This window comes from Scaptodrosophila lebanonensis, unplaced genomic scaffold, assembly GCF_003285725.1.
Source record: "Scaptodrosophila lebanonensis strain 11010-0011.00,11010-0021.00 unplaced genomic scaffold, SlebRS2 tig00000092-arrow-pilon, whole genome shotgun sequence".
Taxonomy (NCBI): Eukaryota; Metazoa; Arthropoda; class Insecta; order Diptera; family Drosophilidae; genus Scaptodrosophila; species Scaptodrosophila lebanonensis.
This window is the reverse complement of record NW_022060566.1, coordinates 3,931,922-3,949,603: the sequence shown is the minus strand read 5'-3', so window position 1 is coordinate 3,949,603 and position 17,682 is coordinate 3,931,922. Positions and strand designations below refer to the sequence as shown.

General features: G+C 41.5%; 6 protein-coding genes across 8 annotated transcripts; 3 read left to right on the top strand and 3 right to left on the bottom strand.

The window, feature by feature from the left end:
- The first annotated feature begins 523 nt into the window (after window positions 1-523).
- On the top strand, window positions 524-2,889 carry LOC115627154 (caspase-8). 2 transcript variants are annotated; one of them, XM_030522734.1, is made up of 5 exons: window positions 524-776; window positions 875-1,690; window positions 1,988-2,338; window positions 2,406-2,560; window positions 2,638-2,889. In XM_030522734.1, the coding sequence occupies exons 1-5, from the start codon at window positions 681-683 to the stop codon at window positions 2,768-2,770; spliced, it is 1,551 nt and encodes a 516-aa protein (XP_030378594.1). In that variant the 5' UTR covers window positions 524-680; the 3' UTR covers window positions 2,771-2,889. The 2 variants fall into 2 exon arrangements, with proteins under 2 accessions (XP_030378594.1, XP_030378593.1); XM_030522733.1 differs by having other exon boundaries at window positions 842-1,690; window positions 2,638-2,888.
- Window positions 2,890-3,589: 700 nt separating this feature from the next.
- On the bottom strand, window positions 3,590-7,680 carry LOC115627282 (myb-binding protein 1A). The gene is made up of 4 exons (XM_030522913.1): window positions 6,912-7,680; window positions 6,485-6,856; window positions 5,106-6,419; window positions 3,590-5,042 (listed from the first exon to the last, which is right to left on the bottom strand). Exons 1-4 carry the CDS (start codon window positions 7,566-7,568, stop codon window positions 3,684-3,686), a joined length of 3,702 nt encoding a protein of 1,233 aa, XP_030378773.1. The 5' UTR covers window positions 7,569-7,680; the 3' UTR covers window positions 3,590-3,683.
- An 816-nt stretch (window positions 7,681-8,496) lies between these two features.
- LOC115627327 lies at window positions 8,497-9,098 on the bottom strand. Its single transcript, XM_030522971.1, has one exon. The coding sequence runs from the start codon at window positions 9,044-9,046 to the stop codon at window positions 8,618-8,620; it is 429 nt and encodes a 142-aa protein (XP_030378831.1). The 5' UTR covers window positions 9,047-9,098; the 3' UTR covers window positions 8,497-8,617.
- Window positions 9,099-10,018: 920 nt separating this feature from the next.
- Window positions 10,019-10,776, top strand: LOC115627340 (protein singles bar). Its single transcript, XM_030522985.1, has 3 exons — window positions 10,019-10,434; window positions 10,498-10,638; window positions 10,699-10,776. The coding sequence occupies exons 1-3, from the start codon at window positions 10,123-10,125 to the stop codon at window positions 10,774-10,776; spliced, it is 531 nt and encodes a 176-aa protein (XP_030378845.1). The 5' UTR covers window positions 10,019-10,122.
- Window positions 10,777-11,026: 250 nt separating this feature from the next.
- LOC115627230 (anoctamin-10) lies at window positions 11,027-13,924 on the bottom strand. The gene is made up of 9 exons (XM_030522853.1): window positions 13,662-13,924; window positions 13,455-13,591; window positions 13,281-13,387; window positions 12,942-13,212; window positions 12,671-12,883; window positions 11,782-12,618; window positions 11,588-11,721; window positions 11,346-11,513; window positions 11,027-11,168 (listed from the first exon to the last, which is right to left on the bottom strand). Exons 1-9 carry the CDS (start codon window positions 13,678-13,680, stop codon window positions 11,138-11,140), a joined length of 1,917 nt encoding a protein of 638 aa, XP_030378713.1. The 5' UTR covers window positions 13,681-13,924; the 3' UTR covers window positions 11,027-11,137.
- A 636-nt stretch (window positions 13,925-14,560) lies between these two features.
- LOC115627117 (mitoguardin) lies at window positions 14,561-17,561 on the top strand. Of its 2 annotated transcripts, XM_030522684.1 has the most exons (5): window positions 14,561-14,918; window positions 14,989-15,271; window positions 15,324-16,235; window positions 16,293-16,601; window positions 16,665-17,561. In XM_030522684.1, the coding sequence occupies exons 2-5, from the start codon at window positions 15,200-15,202 to the stop codon at window positions 16,971-16,973; spliced, it is 1,602 nt and encodes a 533-aa protein (XP_030378544.1). In that variant the 5' UTR covers window positions 14,561-14,918; window positions 14,989-15,199; the 3' UTR covers window positions 16,974-17,561. The 2 variants fall into 2 exon arrangements, with proteins under 2 accessions (XP_030378544.1, XP_030378543.1); XM_030522683.1 differs by having other exon boundaries at window positions 14,561-15,271.
- Window positions 17,562-17,682: the final 121 nt, after the last annotated feature.

Below are 17,682 nucleotides of genomic sequence, written 5' to 3'. Positions count from 1 at the left end.
AGCTGCCATCCCATGAAACGACACTGTATTCATAACAACGAATTTCGCGACATTTGAAATATAACATACAAATTCTGCAATCATTTTTTTTTTAATATAAGCCCGTTAGGCATTTGCAATTAAGCTCAAGCTTATGGAAAATTTATAAAGTCATAAGGCAAGCTTCATTGCGCAATTTTTAAATAATTATACATATATGTATGTATACACATGTGAGCCAGTTAATAAATTTTAGAAGCTTTTTCTAATATTATTAATTCTCTAGAATCTTGTTGTTACTTGCCCTGTTAAAAAGCCATTTCTGAACTATTCCACAAACGCCTATTCTAAAATTACTAGCAGTATTCCCACAATTTACAGTTCAATTGGTAACACTGATTCATTAATTTGGTAAGAACATATGAGCGGTGCTTGCTTAAGTTGCTTGCTATGAAACTTTTACCCTGCGTCATAGGACTTGCTTCAGCACTTGTTGCTGCAGATGTTTTTGTTTTTATTTTTCTAAGTAAAGTGTTGAGTTGTGATTCCGATTAACTGCGTTTAACACGAAGGCAGTATTCCGTAATTGATATTAGCTCATCGGCGTGCACTTTCGTTATAAGTTTATATTTTGTCATTTTTGTTGCACTTCCGTGAAATAGCTGTGTGTAAAATTATTTTGGTGACTCCCCAATTTACACATGACAATGTCTACACGAAACGGCATTCAACATATGGATACAATTGATGTGGAAGACTTACCGTACATAGAACGTGATTTAAACTTTGCACAGAAGGTGAGTTCGATTTTCTTATCTTACAATAAAAATTTTCGGAACAACAACAACAATACTACAAACAGGTATCGTTGGCGTTTCTGCTTTATGGCGACCAGCATTCCAATGCAGAATATGTTTTACAAAAGCTACTGACACTAGCCCGTGCTAATAGCATCAGTGGTCCACAGCATCACCAAAATAGCGACTTATTGCGTCAATATGCTCACACTAACCAGAAGAATTGGCGTGCCCATCTCATTGAAGCGCTTACGATCATTAATGCACGCCGAGTACTGCGCAAACTGGGATTCCAATGGCAAGAGCTGCGCCTCCATTACTTGCCCCATATACATGAGGTGACGCTGCACGTTCATCCGCTGCTGAAAGCGCTCTACATCGTCTGCGAACAGCTGACTTTGGCTCAAAGTAGCCGCCTGGTGTTGAGCATAAGCGACATGCAGACAAGAATAAATGCACAGCAACAGGGTCCAGAGAGCGCAAGTGCTAACGATCGATTGCTCATCTACGACTTTGCTTACTTAGAAATCTTTCTGCTTCATTGGCTGACACGACGTATCATCAAGCTAGGAGACATCAATGCCGAGGGAAGCGACATGCAAATACTCATTGAGTATTTTAAATTTAACAACTTGGAATCTCTGTCCAGTTTGCTCATCCAGACCATCAATAGTAATGCCACTTCCGCCGCCAATGAAGTTCCAACCCAGACTTTACCGTCACAAGTCCCAGCAAAATGTGAAGAGGATGCAGCAACGCCAACATCGCCAACACCCACAGTAATGGATACAGCAAGCAGGCATTTATCAGTACGCCGTCGGGAAAAAGGTTTTAACATCAGCCGGAAGAATGCCGGCATCGTGCTCATCATCAATCAGCAATCTTTTCACACCAATGTCGCCGAAGGCTTGCAGGTGAGATGAGCAGTTATGCAAGTATTTTATTTTATTACGTCACTAAATTTTTAGTTAGAAGTAAATATCATTTTATTTGTAGTTTTAGCCTCGAATTCCAAGCAAAGAGAAACCCTAAGAAATAATAAAAATTGGGTCTTTCGATAGCTTTAGTGGTAGGGTGGCTCGATGCGGTCAATCCTCGGTGCGAAATTTCTGCCCAAAATTTCAATTCCAACTAGTGAACCCCTTACCTTTTGAGGCATAAATGTGTATAGTGTGGCTAATATTACCGATATTGTTATTACATCCTTCTAGAATCTGCTACCTACAAAAAATTTGGAACCACGCCTGGGCACCGATAAGGACAAGGAGCGCTTAAAAAAGGTATTCTCTGCCTTGGGCTATATGGTGGAGGCGCACGATAATCTCAATCATCTGCAGATGCTCCAACACATTCGTGATGCGTGTGCGCGTTCTTGTCATCGCGACTCGCTCATAGTTTGCATTTTATCGCATGGGTTTGAAGGCGCCGTCTATGGACACGACAGCATAGCCCTAAAGATAAGCGAGATCGAGAATGTGCTCTGCTCAAACGAAAATTTAAGCGAGAAACCGAAAGTGCTGATCATACAGGCATGCCAACAGAATGATATGGACAATAAAACGGTTCGTCCACTAAAGTGTTTTTTTTAACGATAAACCAATTATTTAAATCTCCTTTTATCCACACCAGCTCACTATAAATGCCACAATAAAGTGTCCGAAGAATCGAAAGAATCTTCTGAAGGCCATGTCTACGGTTCAAGGGTTTGTTGCTTTGCGTCACACCTCAGAAGGAAGTTGGTTCATCCAGTCGCTGTGCGATGCCATCGAGCAGTACGCTGAGAGGTGAGAGCCTATATTCCATTTGTATTTCTCTCTCCCTCTTTTTTAAACACCTCTCAACCTCCCTTTCTTTTATGCAGCGAGCATATGCTGGACATACTGACTCATGTCATTTGCCATGTGAGCAAGAAACGCGGCAACAAAAATCAAGTGATGATGCCCCAAATAGAGTCTACGTTATCACAATATTTCTACTTGCCCAACGTTAACTGAAACTGATTTGAGAGTTTAACTGGAGAAGTGATCGGTTTTGGAGTGTAAAAAATTCCATTTTAGTTTAATAAAAATATTTATTAATTCAACATTCGACATTGTTGATATGCGCTAAACAGAATAGTTGTATAATCAAATGGTGTGTTCTATATTTTCACTATAATCTCATATCCTAAAATTAAGGTTTGAGAGAGCTGACAGTTTTATAAAGATGAGTATTGGGTAAATCTATTTCATAAAATTCCGGAACGAACTATTATACGTAAATTTCCATTCGAAAAGTATACTAAAGACATATATCTCAATCCTAAAATATAAATGTACCCTCTTTAGTAACAATATACATATGTAATTCTAATAGTATCAGTACCTACTTACAAATGTAGGTCCCCAAGTGTAAAAAAGATATTTTAGGTTTGTGTAATTCTATGAAACAGGCGACCCAATAAATTATTTACAGATACTTCTAATCAACATGACCAAATAAATCTCTCCAGACATACATACATATTAGTATGTCTGTCTGGATAAACGCCTGTATTTCAACCAGCATTGAATGAACTTGGTATGAAGACTCTCCTACGCGCTGGGAATTATGCATGATTACTTTTTCCTCCAAATTTTTTGCTACCGTATTTTGTAACTTTCGCGCAATTCCAAAGCTTGCAGAGTCGGAGAATTCCGAGTTCGACCTTCCTCTTTATATCATTTCGACGTGGACGAATTCAGAAATTGGAACTGTCCTGAATTAGACAAAAGAGCTGTTAATCAAACGAATTAAGTTTTCTATACAGAACTTATATTTTTACTTGGGTATTTTTTATTTTGTATTAAAATAAACAACTTATGAATATTGTAAGCAAAAATAATGTAGCCAGTTCATCAAATAGTATGCATTATATATATACAGGATTTAGGCTTCAACTGATTCCTCCTTCTGTTTAATTTTGCTGCCTTGCAAGCGTTGTTGCAACGCCGCCAACTCTTTGCCGCTTTGCTGGCCAAGAAGCTTGGCCAAAAGCTGGCGTTCCTTGGGCGCTACTTTGTCCTTCTCGGAGGCCAAAACCTGCTCTGCAAAGTCTTGAATGCTGCGCTTAAACTGCCTTGCAATTTGCTCGTTTCCGGCCAAAGCTGCCTGAATTTGTCGAGACTGCTTGACGAGCACGCTAAGTATTTGAACGCGCCGGAAAGCGCGGGTCCGCTCCAGTTGGAGGTGTTCTGCCAAAGTAGCAGCAAGCTTTGCCCTGCCTGGCCATTGGGTTTGTAGCAACGCTTCGTAGCTACCGAGTGAGTGGGCGCTGTTACGTTTGGCCAACCAGTCGCGTAAATAATCGTCGAGCAGCGACCAGATGTTCTTGTCATCGCTTCCGCCCTCGTATTGTGCCACCAGATAGGCGACGCACTTATTGCGCCACAGCGTCGTGTCAGCTGAGGGCTTGACCGGCTGTGCTCCAGAATTGGTTAGCTGCTGCTCTTCGGAAGGCGCCATAAAATGTTCAATGCAATCTATAAGGGCCTGTTTGTTTGCTTTTTTCTTTGGCTGCTGAACAATGTTCTGTGTGAGCAGTTTTCGCAACAGTTTGGTGCTCGCCTCGTGCAACGGCTTTAACTTTTTGTCTGCATTTGTCAGCTTGTGGACCTGATAGACACTACAGAGGGCATCGAGAATCACATCCATTTGCGGCTTCTTAACTACAAACAGCTCAACAAGGTCAAGGACGCGTATGCGAAAGTGTAACAGTGCGGTGCTGCTAATGCGCTCAGATTTCGTTGGAAGCTGCTTCTTCGATTTCCCTGAATTTGGTTTGAAGGCTACAAAAGCACGCTCCAGTGCAGCATTCAAACGGTCGCCCTGCTCATCGTCCACATCGTTCCAATCCACGGAGCTGGCATCATCACCATCATCTACCAGCGCCGCACGCACATTTTCCCGTATTTGTGCGAGACGTGTATCTTCGTCATCCATTTCCTCATCATCGTTATCGTCTTCCTCTTCTTCGCTATCTGAACCCGACTCACTGTTGCTGCTGTGTCCATCATCATCGTCGTCCTGCCCATCTTCCAGCTCACTGTCTGCTTCATCTTCCCCTTCCCCTCTCAGAGGATTCTTGCTCATATCCAATATCTGCAACATCTGCCCCAAGTTATCTTTCTCCAAATACGGCACCATTGTCGTAAAAAGAGCATTCACAAAGTCACGCCAGAAGTGGCCAGTTTGCAGTAACAGCTGCAGCAACGAATCCGTTAGAACCTCCTTCCACGACGGATCCTCCTGCAAAGGTGAAAAACGACAAATTAATTTAAGCGCTCAGGATAAGATTGGTGTCTTACTTACCGGATTTGCGTTGGGCTTGCCAGAGAGTTCGTCGTGAGCTCGTTGCTTGCAAATGACGAAATCGGACAATAGGGCAACAGGAATATTGTTACGTGTACAGAGCGCCAAACCCAAAAACAGAATTAATGCATCGTAGGCCAAGTCCAGTGTATCGTCCTCTTTAGTGGTTGCCAGCAGGGTCTGCTGGACATGCGACCAGGCGCTTTGCGCCTCCTCACTGCGTGGCTCGCGCAACATTTGCTCAGTCCCCTCAACCTTTAGCTGGTTGTCCAGCGTTTTTACATGAGTGCGCAATACTTTGCACAATGACTTCATGTCATTGCACTTGTGGAGTATGCATGAAAAGAACACCTCCTCGCAACGAGCTGCCGTTTGCTTGCTGAACGCAGCGGCTGCCTTCGGTTCGCAAGGCTGCTGCTTTTCATCCAGATGAAAGAGGCCCGCAAACATTAAGAACTTAAGCTGTTCTTTGCGCCATTTGTTGTCCTCCTTAGATTCGAACTTGATGTGCTGCATTATAAACTGCATTTGATTGAGACAATACTCTCGCATGGGCTTGGTTGTCGATTCCTCGTCGGGACAAATAAGTTTTTCTTTGTACAAATTATATATGTGCTTCAGGCTCGGCACCTCCAGATGATTTAGCAACTGTTGTGTGAAGCGCGGCGTGTGCATTATTGTGTCCAACTGCAGCTTTACCTGCAGGAGTCGGTTTAATAAGCCCAGCTTGATGGCATCTTTTTTGAGCACTTTCTCAAAGCTCAGAAGCAGAGACGCCTCGAAGATGCGACATGTGGAGCGCAACTGCAACTGAGAAGGTTTCGCTGATTTGTTTTTCTGTTTGGCCACCAGGAGCTCGGCCATCAAAAACTCTACAAAGGGTATGCTAAACAACGCCAGTAGTTGTTCATCCTTCTCAGTACTCTCCTGATAGTTGAGCAGCACATAGCTGATAACTTTAATGACGCAAATTTTGGCAGTATTGTGTTTCAGTGGCGTTGCATCTACAAATTGCTGCCAAGCGGCCAGCAACTTGCTATCGGCCACCAGAAATTTGGCTAAACGCTCCTCTGCGCCTTCAGTTTGACTTATGGAAGTACTATTCAAATACAAGGCAAAGAGTTCTGCATATTGCGGCTCTGACCGATTGCCACAAAGCATGGTTTGCAGCTGAGAACGCGCCAGCACCTTTGGATAGTTGTTATGCACGGCGAGCAGCAAATTGCATGCATGCAACTGCTTTGCGCTAGAAGCCTTCGACAGCGTTGACTCTAATAATGGCCAGACATGCCCTTTAAAGGTTTTTGCATTTACCTAAAATACACAACCAGCGATTAATCAAAAGTATAATGTATATATGTATGTGTTTTGCATTGTACCTTTTTAAACGAATCTGCTATGAAACTTGCCGACATGCTGCTCAAATACTCACGACTCTTAAGCTGACCTATGAGGATCTGGTAGATTTCTGCAAGTAGCTCTGGCGTAGCATTTTCAAAATGCTGCGTCTGCATAATGCTATAGACCGTTATCAACTGACCCACAGCAGCCAAAGATTCCTCCTTTTTCTTCAGTTGTGCAGCCACTGGCAAATCCCGCTTCATATTCTTTAGCAGCTCGAGCAGATCAATATCGGGCACTGTGCGCAGAATAGCATTTATGCAGCTCGCATTGATTGCCACGACCTGTTTATCATCGGCGCCGGTGCCGCGCACCAAACGTTTTAGCGTATATGCGCAGGTTGCATTGCGCTGCAAAAAATAAGAACAATAAAAAAAATCTGATTTTGTGGCTGCTCGCACTCACCTTGTCTACGTCCATTTCGGATTTCAGCAAACTGATCAACTCGTTGATATGTTTCTGGCTATGCTGTTTGTTGTGAAGCTTCTTGAAGATGCCAAAAACGTTTTTGTTCAAGTTGGCTGTCAACGATTTAGATTCGACTCCAGGCTCAGCTTTAATATTATTGTCGCCTTCAGCGGTTTTTAAGTGCTTTTTATTTAATTTTTGTTTCTTGACAGGCACCGCAACATCACCATTGGCAACAATTTTGGCTGTTTCCTTCTTGCTTTTGCTGAGTACCACCCCAGACTCGTCTGCAGATTCAGCATTATTACTGCCTTTATCGGTTTCTGGCTGTTTTTTATTCAATTTTTGTTTCTTGGCAGGCACGGGCACATCGCCATTGACCGCATTATTTGAATGGATCTTTTCCTTCTTGTTTTTGCTGGGTTCCACCACAGGCTCGGTGGCGGGCTCAGATTTAGAATTATTGCCGTCTTCTTCGGTTTTTGACTGCTTTTTATTAAATTTCTGTTTCTTGGCAGGCACGGGCGTATCACCATTTACCGCATGTTTAACTCCTGTAGCGACCGTCGTATTTATTTTCTGCTTCTTGCCACCTTTGGCTATATTTTGTGGCATCTCGCGTTTTTGTGCCTTCTTGTCCAGCTTTATGGTCATGTTGAATAAAATCTTTGTTTTAAATTCACTTTTTCCCAGCGCAAAACGCACGCGGTAAGGAAAAGAAAAACAAATCAAAAACACGCCGGTCTGCCGCAACGTGACAACGTTCGGTATAGAGCTGAGCAATATCTACTTATCGATTATTTAGCCAGAAGTGTATCGATGTAGCAAGTCACAGCTCTAACAGCTATATGATACCTGTAAAAACAGATTTATGTATGTAGATGCAATAAGTAAACTAAATCATCTTGAATAAGTATATGTAAATACTATATTATACTATATGCATACATACAGGGTGCGCCATCTTTTATGTCGGTGTGTAGATATTGAATGGCTTTGTCATTAGTGAACCGATTGACTTGAGTAGACCAGTGTTGAAAACCATAGTTCAAGAAATTGTACAGAACCAAATTAAATAAAAATATCTCATACTGGAAAATCGGCTGTTTATTTTCAAAGATATTCAGTGTTTACATACCGACATAAAAGATGGCGCATCCTGTATACTCCACACAACGTATTATCCGGATTAGCTGTGGTATTCCTGCAACTAATTTTGATTAAAAAATAAAATCCGTTGAATTTAAAAAGTGAACAAATAAAAACAGGGGTAATAGCTTATACTGTTTGTTATATAGAATCAAACTAACAGTTTTCGGAGGGAAATAAAACGATAAAAAATGCGTATGAATTTTTACGTATAACTTGTTTTATTTGTTAGATTATAAAAAATTTGAAATAGTCTCTCTTTTTTTTTTAATTTCTTGTCAAGCTTTTCTCGGGTAAGAAGCACTGAAAAATAATTGTATAACTAAAAAACCCTGCAAAATATGTACATATATTGCTGGAATAAAGTACGAATTTTTATAGACATTAATTCTCTCCCATTGACCCACCAATCTTGTCAAGAAAAAACCAAAAGTTTATGATGTTAGCTGGTTTCTATTTTCAAAAATGTTTTTTAAAAGTTATGTGAAAAATTCTAAATTGCTAGTGGCTGCTGCTCTTCTCACCATTGCCGCACTTTTTCTTTCTATAAGAGTTTAGAGCGACTCAATACTGGTCTTCTTGTGCTTATTCATGCCAAAGTAATTCCACCAGGATGTTTGAGCTCCACCCTGGGACTGTGTCGTCGACTGCTCATGCCCGCTGCTAGTGGACTGAAGGCTGACCTGGGCTGATGTGCAGTTGGAGTTCAAGCTGGTGGCGGTGTCAGTGGCTTCACTAATTCCGCCCATGCTGGTGGTGGTCGCATTCTCCACCATAATCAAGGATGGCGCTGCGCTGCTCATCACTGGAGTCTCCACCTTAATGAGCGTTATCCCAGTCGTGTTAAGTGACTGTCGCGACTGAGCCATCGTTATAGTCTCCATACTAGCGGTGGGACGTGGCGTCATAATGAGACTGCTCTCAACTCTGGTGGCCCGTCGGTTTGAGTGGCCGAACAATTTGCTGAAGTAAGGCAGGCACATGGTGAGAATTTTGAATTTTATTTGATTCTATGGAAATGGGTGCATGTGTGTGCCCGGAGCATTAATGACTAAGTGTCTGAGCATCTGTGACAATAATAGCAAAGTCCACTAAACACATCCACATAATATATATGGACGCGATCCGTAAACAAAGAAAACTCGCGGATTCTTTATATTAAAATGTTCGTTTAAATACTTACATACGTATTTATGTGAATATTTTACAGCTCCGACGCTTTCTTGAGTGCAGTTTTATAAAATGGAAAAATTCAACCTGTAGGAAACAAAAGTTGGCCTTTTCCATGATATGTAACGATTAATCTAGGTTCTAGTTTCTAACAAGTTGTCCTTGTCATACTTTAAAATCTAGGAATCGGAAATTTGAACGGATTTGGGAAATTCGGAGGAAAAATGGCTTTAAGGTTTGTATGCCATAATCATAATTTTTACATCGTATGAGAGCTATATACGTATATTATATATATGTATACGAGTAATGTGAGGCATTTATAATTTGTAAAAAACGTGACCTGCATATGGATAAGACTGTTTAATTTTCAGTAATTGTTATGCAAATATGCACCTATAACATTAGGTCTTCTTGGTGCTATTCCACCTGATACATATGTTGATTTAACCCTTGACTCTTCGGGAACAGGTCATTAAAACAAAGCCACTAGAGCACCCTGCGGTTTTACTAATTGCTCAAAACGTTTTAGGTCTGAAAGCATTTAATGGGAATTGGCTCTATCTCAGCTTGACTCAGACTTAAGTCTGATTTGCTGTTTGTTTTTATTTTTATATTTAATCTTTCCCCTGTTTATATAAATGAAGCTGCTCCCGAAGTATGTGTTTATAATAATGAGTTTCGACTGTACTTCTTCAGTTTGTTTACCAATAGGAAGCCCATACTTTTCGTGCTCTGCTTGGGGTAGGAGCGCTTGTCTATTTATAGACGATGTCTTGTCTTCCGATGTCGCTGCCGAAAGATCCAATTGCAGCCAGGCTGTCAGATGTTAGTACGCAACGGCAAGACCAAGCAATCGGTAGTTCGGTAGTCTAGAGTTCCAGAAGTTATGGCTTCCTTCGGTATGCGTGGCATGAGTCAACAGCTGGGTATTAAGATTTGCTGCTGTCGCGTCTGTACGTGCATCAACTTTGGCTTTGTGCTGTCCCGTGGCGGATTGCTGAAACTTTTGCAGCTGGGATTGGCCACATTATGTGAGGGTCTGCTAATCCGTTGTGGTGTGCCGTACGCAGATTCGATTGGCCAGGCACTGACCAGCTTTCTGACGACGACAGCCTATTGTTTTACCACAACAGCCATTTTGCTTGTTTGTTACTGCTTCTCGGAGAAATCGTACGGTCTGATACGCCAATCATTATTTGTGGGTATATGCCATTGGGATTTTTTCTTTTAACACCCATTTGACGTTTTTGCAAATTTCCAGGAAACGCTATTTAATGCCATTGCCTGCTGCATGTATTTCAGCTCGGCTAGCTATATGGGATTTGCCTGTGTTGTTTGGTTGCATCCGCAGTTTCTGGTCCGTCCCGGCTTTCTCGCCTATCCGGCCATGACGGCCACATATGTGAGTAGAGTAGAGCAGTCTACAAAATTCTTTTGTCCGCAATAATTTCTTCATTTTCAGTACATGGGCTATGCGGCGGGTCTGCTTCATGCCTTCGATGCATTTCTGGCCTTTAAACATTATAAGGGCTTTCGCTAGTCAAGAAAGATTTATTTTATTTTATTTTTCTCCTCCTACACTAAGGTTGTTCATCGTATAATTTTAATTATTGCTGTAAAAAAAAGAGATTCCATTTTTGTTTTGGTTCCAGGCCTCACTAAAAAATACACACTATTCTGATTTTCATAAAAAGAGACACTCTTAAGCAAATTAGTTTAATGAATAGCATTTGACTGATTTCATACATATTAATAATTTTATATATGTACGTATGTATTTATAGGTCTCTTTTAGTGAACATTACATAATAAAAATTAATTCATTAGTTCATTGCACTCTTAATAATTAAGTATTTATGTTTTAGCACCAATTATCGCCAGACTCGATTGTAGTTCCATTTTTAAGCCATTTTGTTAGCTGCCTTGAATTTTCTGTAATGTTTAAGAAAGACAAATATAGTAGAAATCGAGCGATTATCTAATATGGATGGATTGTGTCAAAATAGTTATCCCAAAAAGGGACTTTAAACATAAATTATAAGCAACTTTTAGCATTCAAATTAAATAAATCTAAAAAAGTTTGAATCCTTTATATAATTTGTAACTTACTTGAGAGCCTGACTGGTCTCGAAGTCAGCCTTTAGCAACCCTATGCGCACCCAACGCGGCCTTTCGTGTATAACCTTGTGGATGATGAACTTGAGGCCCAGAAGCAAATGTTCGAATATAATGAAGGACAGATCCGGTATGCTTGGCAGCCAGTGGGCGAAGAATTGTCTGCACGAAGATCAGGATAAATAAATCAAATAAAGTATATATATATATAGATATAAAATATTTATTTCACTCACTTGACATTCGGCTGCAAGAAGAGCAGACCACAGTTGCTCAGCAAGGACATGACCGATAGGAGTTCAAAGGCCAGTTGCCAAGCGCCAATGTTCTTGGTCCGACGCGCAAAAGGGCGCTTGAAGATGTTGGAAATCTAAAATGAAAGAAGGAAGAGTTTGAGAAAGCACACTCCTATTAATCAGTGACTTCCCACCTTAAACATATCAATGTGGGCTGCAAATACATTGTTAATGAGCGCACCCAAAGCAGCAAAAGGAGCCACTGCCGCAAATAGCACAACATAGCCAAACTGTATGCACATTTGTAGATAATCCTCATAAGTGGACTGATATTGATCGAGGCCTGATTCGTAAAAGCATTGCTCGTAGCGCGCCAAATTTGTGATGGTGTTGATCTTTTCCTGCTCCACCTCCTTGAGACGATACTTCGCATACTTCTGACGTAGCACAGCCATTAATGGTATGCCGATCTCTTGCGCAATGCACAGCAACTGGAAGATGAGCAGTTGCATCATCAATTGATATTTCAATTGCTTAAGATCCTGGAGGACGAAGGCAATATAAAATTGTGAGAAGAAATTGTTCACAATCTCGAAAATCATCAGCTTATTCACACGATGTCTATCGTATTGAGAGCGCGTGCGATGATTCTCTTGATTGGTGAGGAATGTTGCAAGCTTCTCATAGGCCCACGAGAAAATGGAAATGAGCACTGATTGTACTATGACCGGCACATAAAGCAGCCAGGATTCGGGTCCAAAGTCGGCCAGCACCTCAGCTTCGATTTGGAACTGATAGAGCGCAAACCAGGCGGCGGCCACAACACAAACCAAAACCACTGGATACGAAATACAATACATTTGCAGGTAAGTGTAGCGCATGGGATAATGGAGAGTCATTTTGCCAGTAATGGGATCCGGCTTTAGTTTTCCTTTGTACGCCGAGCGTGGCTTATCCAAACTGCTCATTTCTATAGTGCCCCAGCGATACGAATATCCGGCGCACTTACGCTTCCAAAGCTCAAGAAAAATCTGTAAAATACAGCTTTAAATAAAACTCTAGAATAATCATTTTATTACCCACTGTGGTCCAGATGACATAAAAGCTGCATACAAGCGAGAGATTGAAGTCAAAGAAATATTGCAGAGTGCCAAAAATGGCTGGAAATACCAGCGCCTGAGTGTAGAACTCTAGAAAGCCAAAATACATGCCAATGCTAGAGCCAAAATAGTTTCGTATCTCCTCAATGGGCAGTCTAACACGCTTGAGATTCACATTAAATTTCTCTAAATATAGCTGAAAGAGTTTGGAACTTAATATTAGGTTTTTTAAAATCTCAGTGACGCCCACTCACTATATCATGCAGGGGAAACATATCCTCTATGTAGCCTTTCTGTATGTATGATCTAATTGGTGGTTTTACCACATCCTTGATGAGCACAGGCGTCTCACAGTAGCGTAAAATTTGATCCTTAGACATGCCGGGCTGTAAAAAATCGGATACACAACCATGATTGAACTTTTGCATGCTGCCGGTGGTGGTCATTTTTTCCAATTCGGCCTCATCGGCCAGACGCAGCAGCGTGTCTAAACTGGCAGAAAGATACAAATATTTTTCGCTCTGACTGTGAATGAAAGAAATAGAAGAAAGTAAAATAGTATTTCCTAAAATTGGATCTGAAATGGATTCAACCTGACTATCTCCAAGGTGGTCTGAATGCCAAACTCTTGTATAATTTTCTCAACATCCTGACAATGTCGCAGCTTAGCTTTCTCCGTAAATATAATGACTATGTAGGTCTGCGAACGAGAAGGTAGAAGACTTTAAGGTTTGCTGTCTACGTGGCCTTGACTGTACATCACCGACCTTGTCAAACTGTGCGTCATCATCGTCCGCGTCGACAGTGCCACCGTGTAGTGAACGCTGCTTCTGCAGAGCTTCAAGCTTGAGACTGCGTTGGCGACGAAAAAGTTGGTTTTGTATGATGTTGCTGGTACGTGGATCTTAGATAATTGATAATGAAATTAGTGTTTGTGCGATCGGGGGCTGCAGCTATAGAGGTGATCTACTTACTCTTGGCATCTTCAGACATTATACGTATACTGGCGTCTAATAAGATAAGTGCGTATTGCAGCCACAGGAAAATCAAATAAGACAATGGCAAAAATTGTATTGTCGTGGAATAATAGCTATGATGAGTAAATGGCTGTGAGTGTGTGTGCGTGAGTGTTATGAATTTTCAGCTTTGCACCGATGCCAAAAATTTAATAACGCAAGAGCATTTCAAAAACGTAACAACCACACCAGCAGTCGCAGCGATCGCGGCTATTTTCGCATTGCGTTTGCGCTTGTGCTGGTTCTTGCCGGTTTGTTTTGTTGGCCGTGACGTCACAGCGACAACTACACTCATTTATTCACAGCTGACCAACAGAGTGGCAACGTCGCACAGCTGCGAACAGCTTACCGTACTGTCAAAGAAGGTGGGCAATGGTTCCCATTTCATGGAACGAACTTATCGTTATTTTAGTTCCATTGCATACATAAGCGCTTTCTCTAGTTTAGTCACCAGTTAAATCAATTATAGGTTTTTAATTTTGCTTTAACCAGAAAAGCTTTTATTTATATTTAAAAATACATTCTGTATAGCAACATAATGATATTACAATAAAGAATTTTAAGGAGGCCCATGTACGTGCCTATATTTTAATGTTTTCATTTAAAAAGAAGTTTCCTATTATTAATTTTATTTTTATTATACACAATTTATTTTTTACTATTAATTCAACCTGTCGATCAATTTTGTTCACAAAATAAAAGAGCTAAAGCGAAAGACCTAGTTTAGTTGAATACCCGGGCTTAGATTGCATATCTTTGGAGTGCCACCGTATTAAAGCATTCTTTCTTCTTCCGAAATACTCATCATTGAGATATTTATCAACTTAAAAATGTTGTTGAATGATAAATCACTTACTTGAAGAACTTAACGAAATAAACCCAAAAATTTAGTTCAGTATATAATTTTTTAGTGAAACTAGTTCGGACCCGACTGACCCAACTCAGTGGGCAACACTGACACGGACAACTTCGCATGTGTTGCCGCTGATATTTTAGAGAGCCCAAAAATCAAACTGTGATGCAATTGTTGTTTTCGGCCTAGAAAGTGAAAGTTTTTTGGTTTGCTTTGCCATTGACAATCTGACAATTGTTTTTCTAAACAATTGCATGTATTTTTGTGTCGTCTCCGTTAGCACTCGCCCGCCTTACAAGTGGATGTTACAGACGGCAAGTTCTTGTGCTAAGCGGAGGTGCTGTTTACACAAATCAAAAACGGTATAAGCTGCAACTAACGGTCGTTGATCCGAGCACGCACAATAAAATTAATTTGCATTTGATGGTAAAGTAGAGGAAGAGCTGCATTTCGAAAACGATCACGCTTTTCATTTATGAAAGCTGCCACCGCCAATGTGCAAGCAACCACAGTATTTCCCGCGTAACTATTGGGCGAGTGCTGGTGCCTAACCTCAAAGCTTAGCGCGGAGTTGGCTACAAAAACGCTCGCACAAATCACAAAGCACAAGCGATACACTAGGATATAGAGCTAGACGTAAGTTATGCAACGTTTGCTGCCTGCATCCTGGTCAAGTGGCAGCATAATGCCGTTCCGCGTATCCACCACAACAAAGGTAAGCTATCGATGTTTTTCTATCAATTTATATTAATAAATTGGTCATGCAGGTTGTACTCTTCTCGCTGACTGCTGGCGTCGCACTGATGAGCGTACTGTCGCGATTTCTTCGTCGCCGGAAGCCTCCTCGTCCACCACGTCGACCACGGAAGTACACAGGCCGACGTACACGGAATAGTATGCGAAGTCCCAACGATCTCATCTCGATTGCGGGCTCCAAGGCATCGGCACGCTCTGGCAGTCCCGTAGGCTCCACACTGGCCTACTCGGATCGCCTGTCAATGGCATCGGGTTCCATTGGTGCTGGAACGCTTGTGTCCAATGCACAGGGCCATACGGGAGCGGGAGATGTGGTCACACAGTTGACTGCACAACAGTTGGGTGTGATGGGTATGGAGGCGCTAGATACTGTCATTAATTTTTGGGAAGATGCGCTGGCTGCGCACTATTCTCCGGGCGGTGTGCCCGCCGCACTTACCACAGCCGAGGACTCGGAATTCTGTCGTGAAATACAAAATTTACTCGAAATGTCCTATACCCTGCAGGAGCAGAGTGAGCTACTGTTTTTGGATCAACGCTCAGTGCTGTTTCGCGAGGAACATTCCATTGATGAGGCTGAAGAGGATGGCCTTGCGGCCAACGATGATGGCAGCAATGCTGACGAGGATCGACATTCACGCAAATCAGGCAGTGTGCTTAGCCGCGCTGGCTCTGATCCCAATTTCGATTCCGCTGAAAGTTTCGCCTCGGCGCTGGATCAGGTCGCTGATCTGCGCGAATTTGAAGGGTTTATTGAGGCGTCATATGAGGAGTACCCGTTGTTTCAAACAGCTTTGAAACACCACGACGAGTGCACCGTACCCTGCCGCACCATACGCTCTGAGCTAATGCATTGCGGCAGCGATACCGAATACTTGGCAAAGCTCCACTGTGTGCGTCTGGCCTTTCAGTATCTATTTAAGGTGGGTTCAGCTGCTTTCTTTGTTTTTGCTGGTCATTCAACGTTTTTTAATTTATAGGACCCGGCTGTGGGTCAATGGATTTGCGATGCCGGCCGACAAATATTGACAGATTTGTTATGTCTTGGCGACAAAGACACAAAAGAGTTTCTCGTTGGGTATGAGGATATGATAAACTATCTGCACGATCCCAGCAATTGGCCGTTAATCCAGGTGGAGTTGGAGGCACGCAATGTGAAAGCTATGACATTTTACGATATATGCCTAGATTTTATAATACTTGACTCGTTCCGGGATTTGGATGCGCCCCCAGCGAGCGTTACAGCTGTGGTGCAAAATCGTTGGCTATCCAATGGTTTTAAAGAGACGGTAAGTTAACTTTTGATAAATCAAGTTAGTCATTACTTACGCCACTTTTTTTTTTATTTTCAGGCACTCACCACCGCTGTTTGGTCCGTGCTGAAGGCCAAAAAGCGTATGCTTAAGTTTCCCAATGGCTTCATGGCCCACTTCTATGTCATATCTGAGCAGATATCACCTTTGATGGCTTGGGGCTTTTTCGGGCCCAATGAGAATCTGCGCGACATTTGTCATTATTTTCGAGAGCAGTTGCTCTCATTTCTAGCCGACATATTCAGCTTTCAGAAGAGCCGCTTCACAACTATCGAGGAGTTCTCGCAGGATGTGCTGCAGCACATGAAAACTCGTGTTAACAACATTGGCATTAAGTTTAGTCAGTAGTCGGTGGATGGTTATCATATATGAGTTATAGTACAACGTTTATTATATTTGGCGTATTGTAACGCAATCAACTTTTGCGACAATTCCAAATTAAAGTCTTTAAGCATATTTTAAGTTGACCACTACATACCGCTGGGTTGTATGTATGTTTTTATAGCTTCTAGGTTTATCATTTGTTTTTTTTTTTATTATTTTTATTTGTGCAGGCACTTGTCCAAAATGCCAAAGCCTAAGCACAGAATAGTTCCAACATGAAATTGTGCCCTTAAAACAAACGAATACAGTGACTATCTAGAAATCTAAGTGTTTTTCAAATAAGTTGTTGTTTTTGAATTGAACAGACATTATTTTTAAAGTTGGCATCAAAATGGAATGTTAAATATATGAATGTGTTCTCAACTAATACTCCACTAACCCGGGCTGGCTGCCAGCAACAAAAAGTTGATTAATTTTAAGTAAGCATTGTTTTAAGCCCAATTCATCAGTTTATGCACACAGTCATCCATTTTCACGGTAAGTCCATTGAGAAAGCATAGATTTTAAGTGAAAAAGAACCATTTGTAAAATAAAACTATTTACTTAACTCAACTCCAAATGTTTTTACATGCAAATTCCCTAACCACGAGCTCCCCTCCCTCACAACAAAACACGAAATTGGAGTCGAGACAGCTGGCTTGCATTTCTTCTGCCAATCTGATTCACATGTTTT

Bases quoted from the DNA above. Each gene is read 5' to 3' on its own strand.
- LOC115627154 (XM_030522733.1), top strand. From the start codon at position 681: ATGACAATGTCTACACGAAACGGCATTCAACATATGGATACAATTGAT. The intron at 777-841 runs GTGAGTTCGATT...TACTACAAACAG, and splicing joins ATTTAAACTTTGCACAGAAG to GTATCGTTGGCGTTTCTGCT. The intron at 2,561-2,637 runs GTGAGAGCCTAT...TCTTTTATGCAG, and splicing joins ATCGAGCAGTACGCTGAGAG to CGAGCATATGCTGGACATAC.
- LOC115627282 (XM_030522913.1), bottom strand. From the start codon at position 7,568: ATGACCATAAAGCTGGACAAGAAGGCACAAAAACGCGAGATGCCACAA. The intron at 6,857-6,911 runs GTGAGTGCGAGC...TATTTTTTGCAG, and splicing joins CCGAAATGGACGTAGACAAG to CGCAATGCAACCTGCGCATA. The intron at 5,043-5,105 runs GTAAGTAAGACA...TCACCTTTGCAG, and splicing joins GCAAGCCCAACGCAAATCCG to GAGGATCCGTCGTGGAAGGA.
- LOC115627327 (XM_030522971.1), bottom strand. From the start codon at position 9,046: ATGTGCCTGCCTTACTTCAGCAAATTGTTCGGCCACTCAAACCGACGG.
- LOC115627340 (XM_030522985.1), top strand. From the start codon at position 10,123: ATGGCTTCCTTCGGTATGCGTGGCATGAGTCAACAGCTGGGTATTAAG. The intron at 10,435-10,497 runs GTGGGTATATGC...GCAAATTTCCAG, and splicing joins TGATACGCCAATCATTATTT to GAAACGCTATTTAATGCCAT. The intron at 10,639-10,698 runs GTGAGTAGAGTA...CTTCATTTTCAG, and splicing joins CGGCCATGACGGCCACATAT to TACATGGGCTATGCGGCGGG.
- LOC115627230 (XM_030522853.1), bottom strand. The intron at 11,514-11,587 runs GTGAGTGAAATA...ATCTTCGTGCAG, and splicing joins TTCTTGCAGCCGAATGTCAA to ACAATTCTTCGCCCACTGGC. The intron at 11,169-11,345 runs GTAAGTTACAAA...TAAACATTACAG, and splicing joins GAGACCAGTCAGGCTCTCAA to AAAATTCAAGGCAGCTAACA.
- LOC115627117 (XM_030522684.1), top strand. From the start codon at position 15,200: ATGCAACGTTTGCTGCCTGCATCCTGGTCAAGTGGCAGCATAATGCCG. The intron at 15,272-15,323 runs GTAAGCTATCGA...TTGGTCATGCAG, and splicing joins GCGTATCCACCACAACAAAG to GTTGTACTCTTCTCGCTGAC. The intron at 16,602-16,664 runs GTAAGTTAACTT...TTTTATTTTCAG, and splicing joins CCAATGGTTTTAAAGAGACG to GCACTCACCACCGCTGTTTG.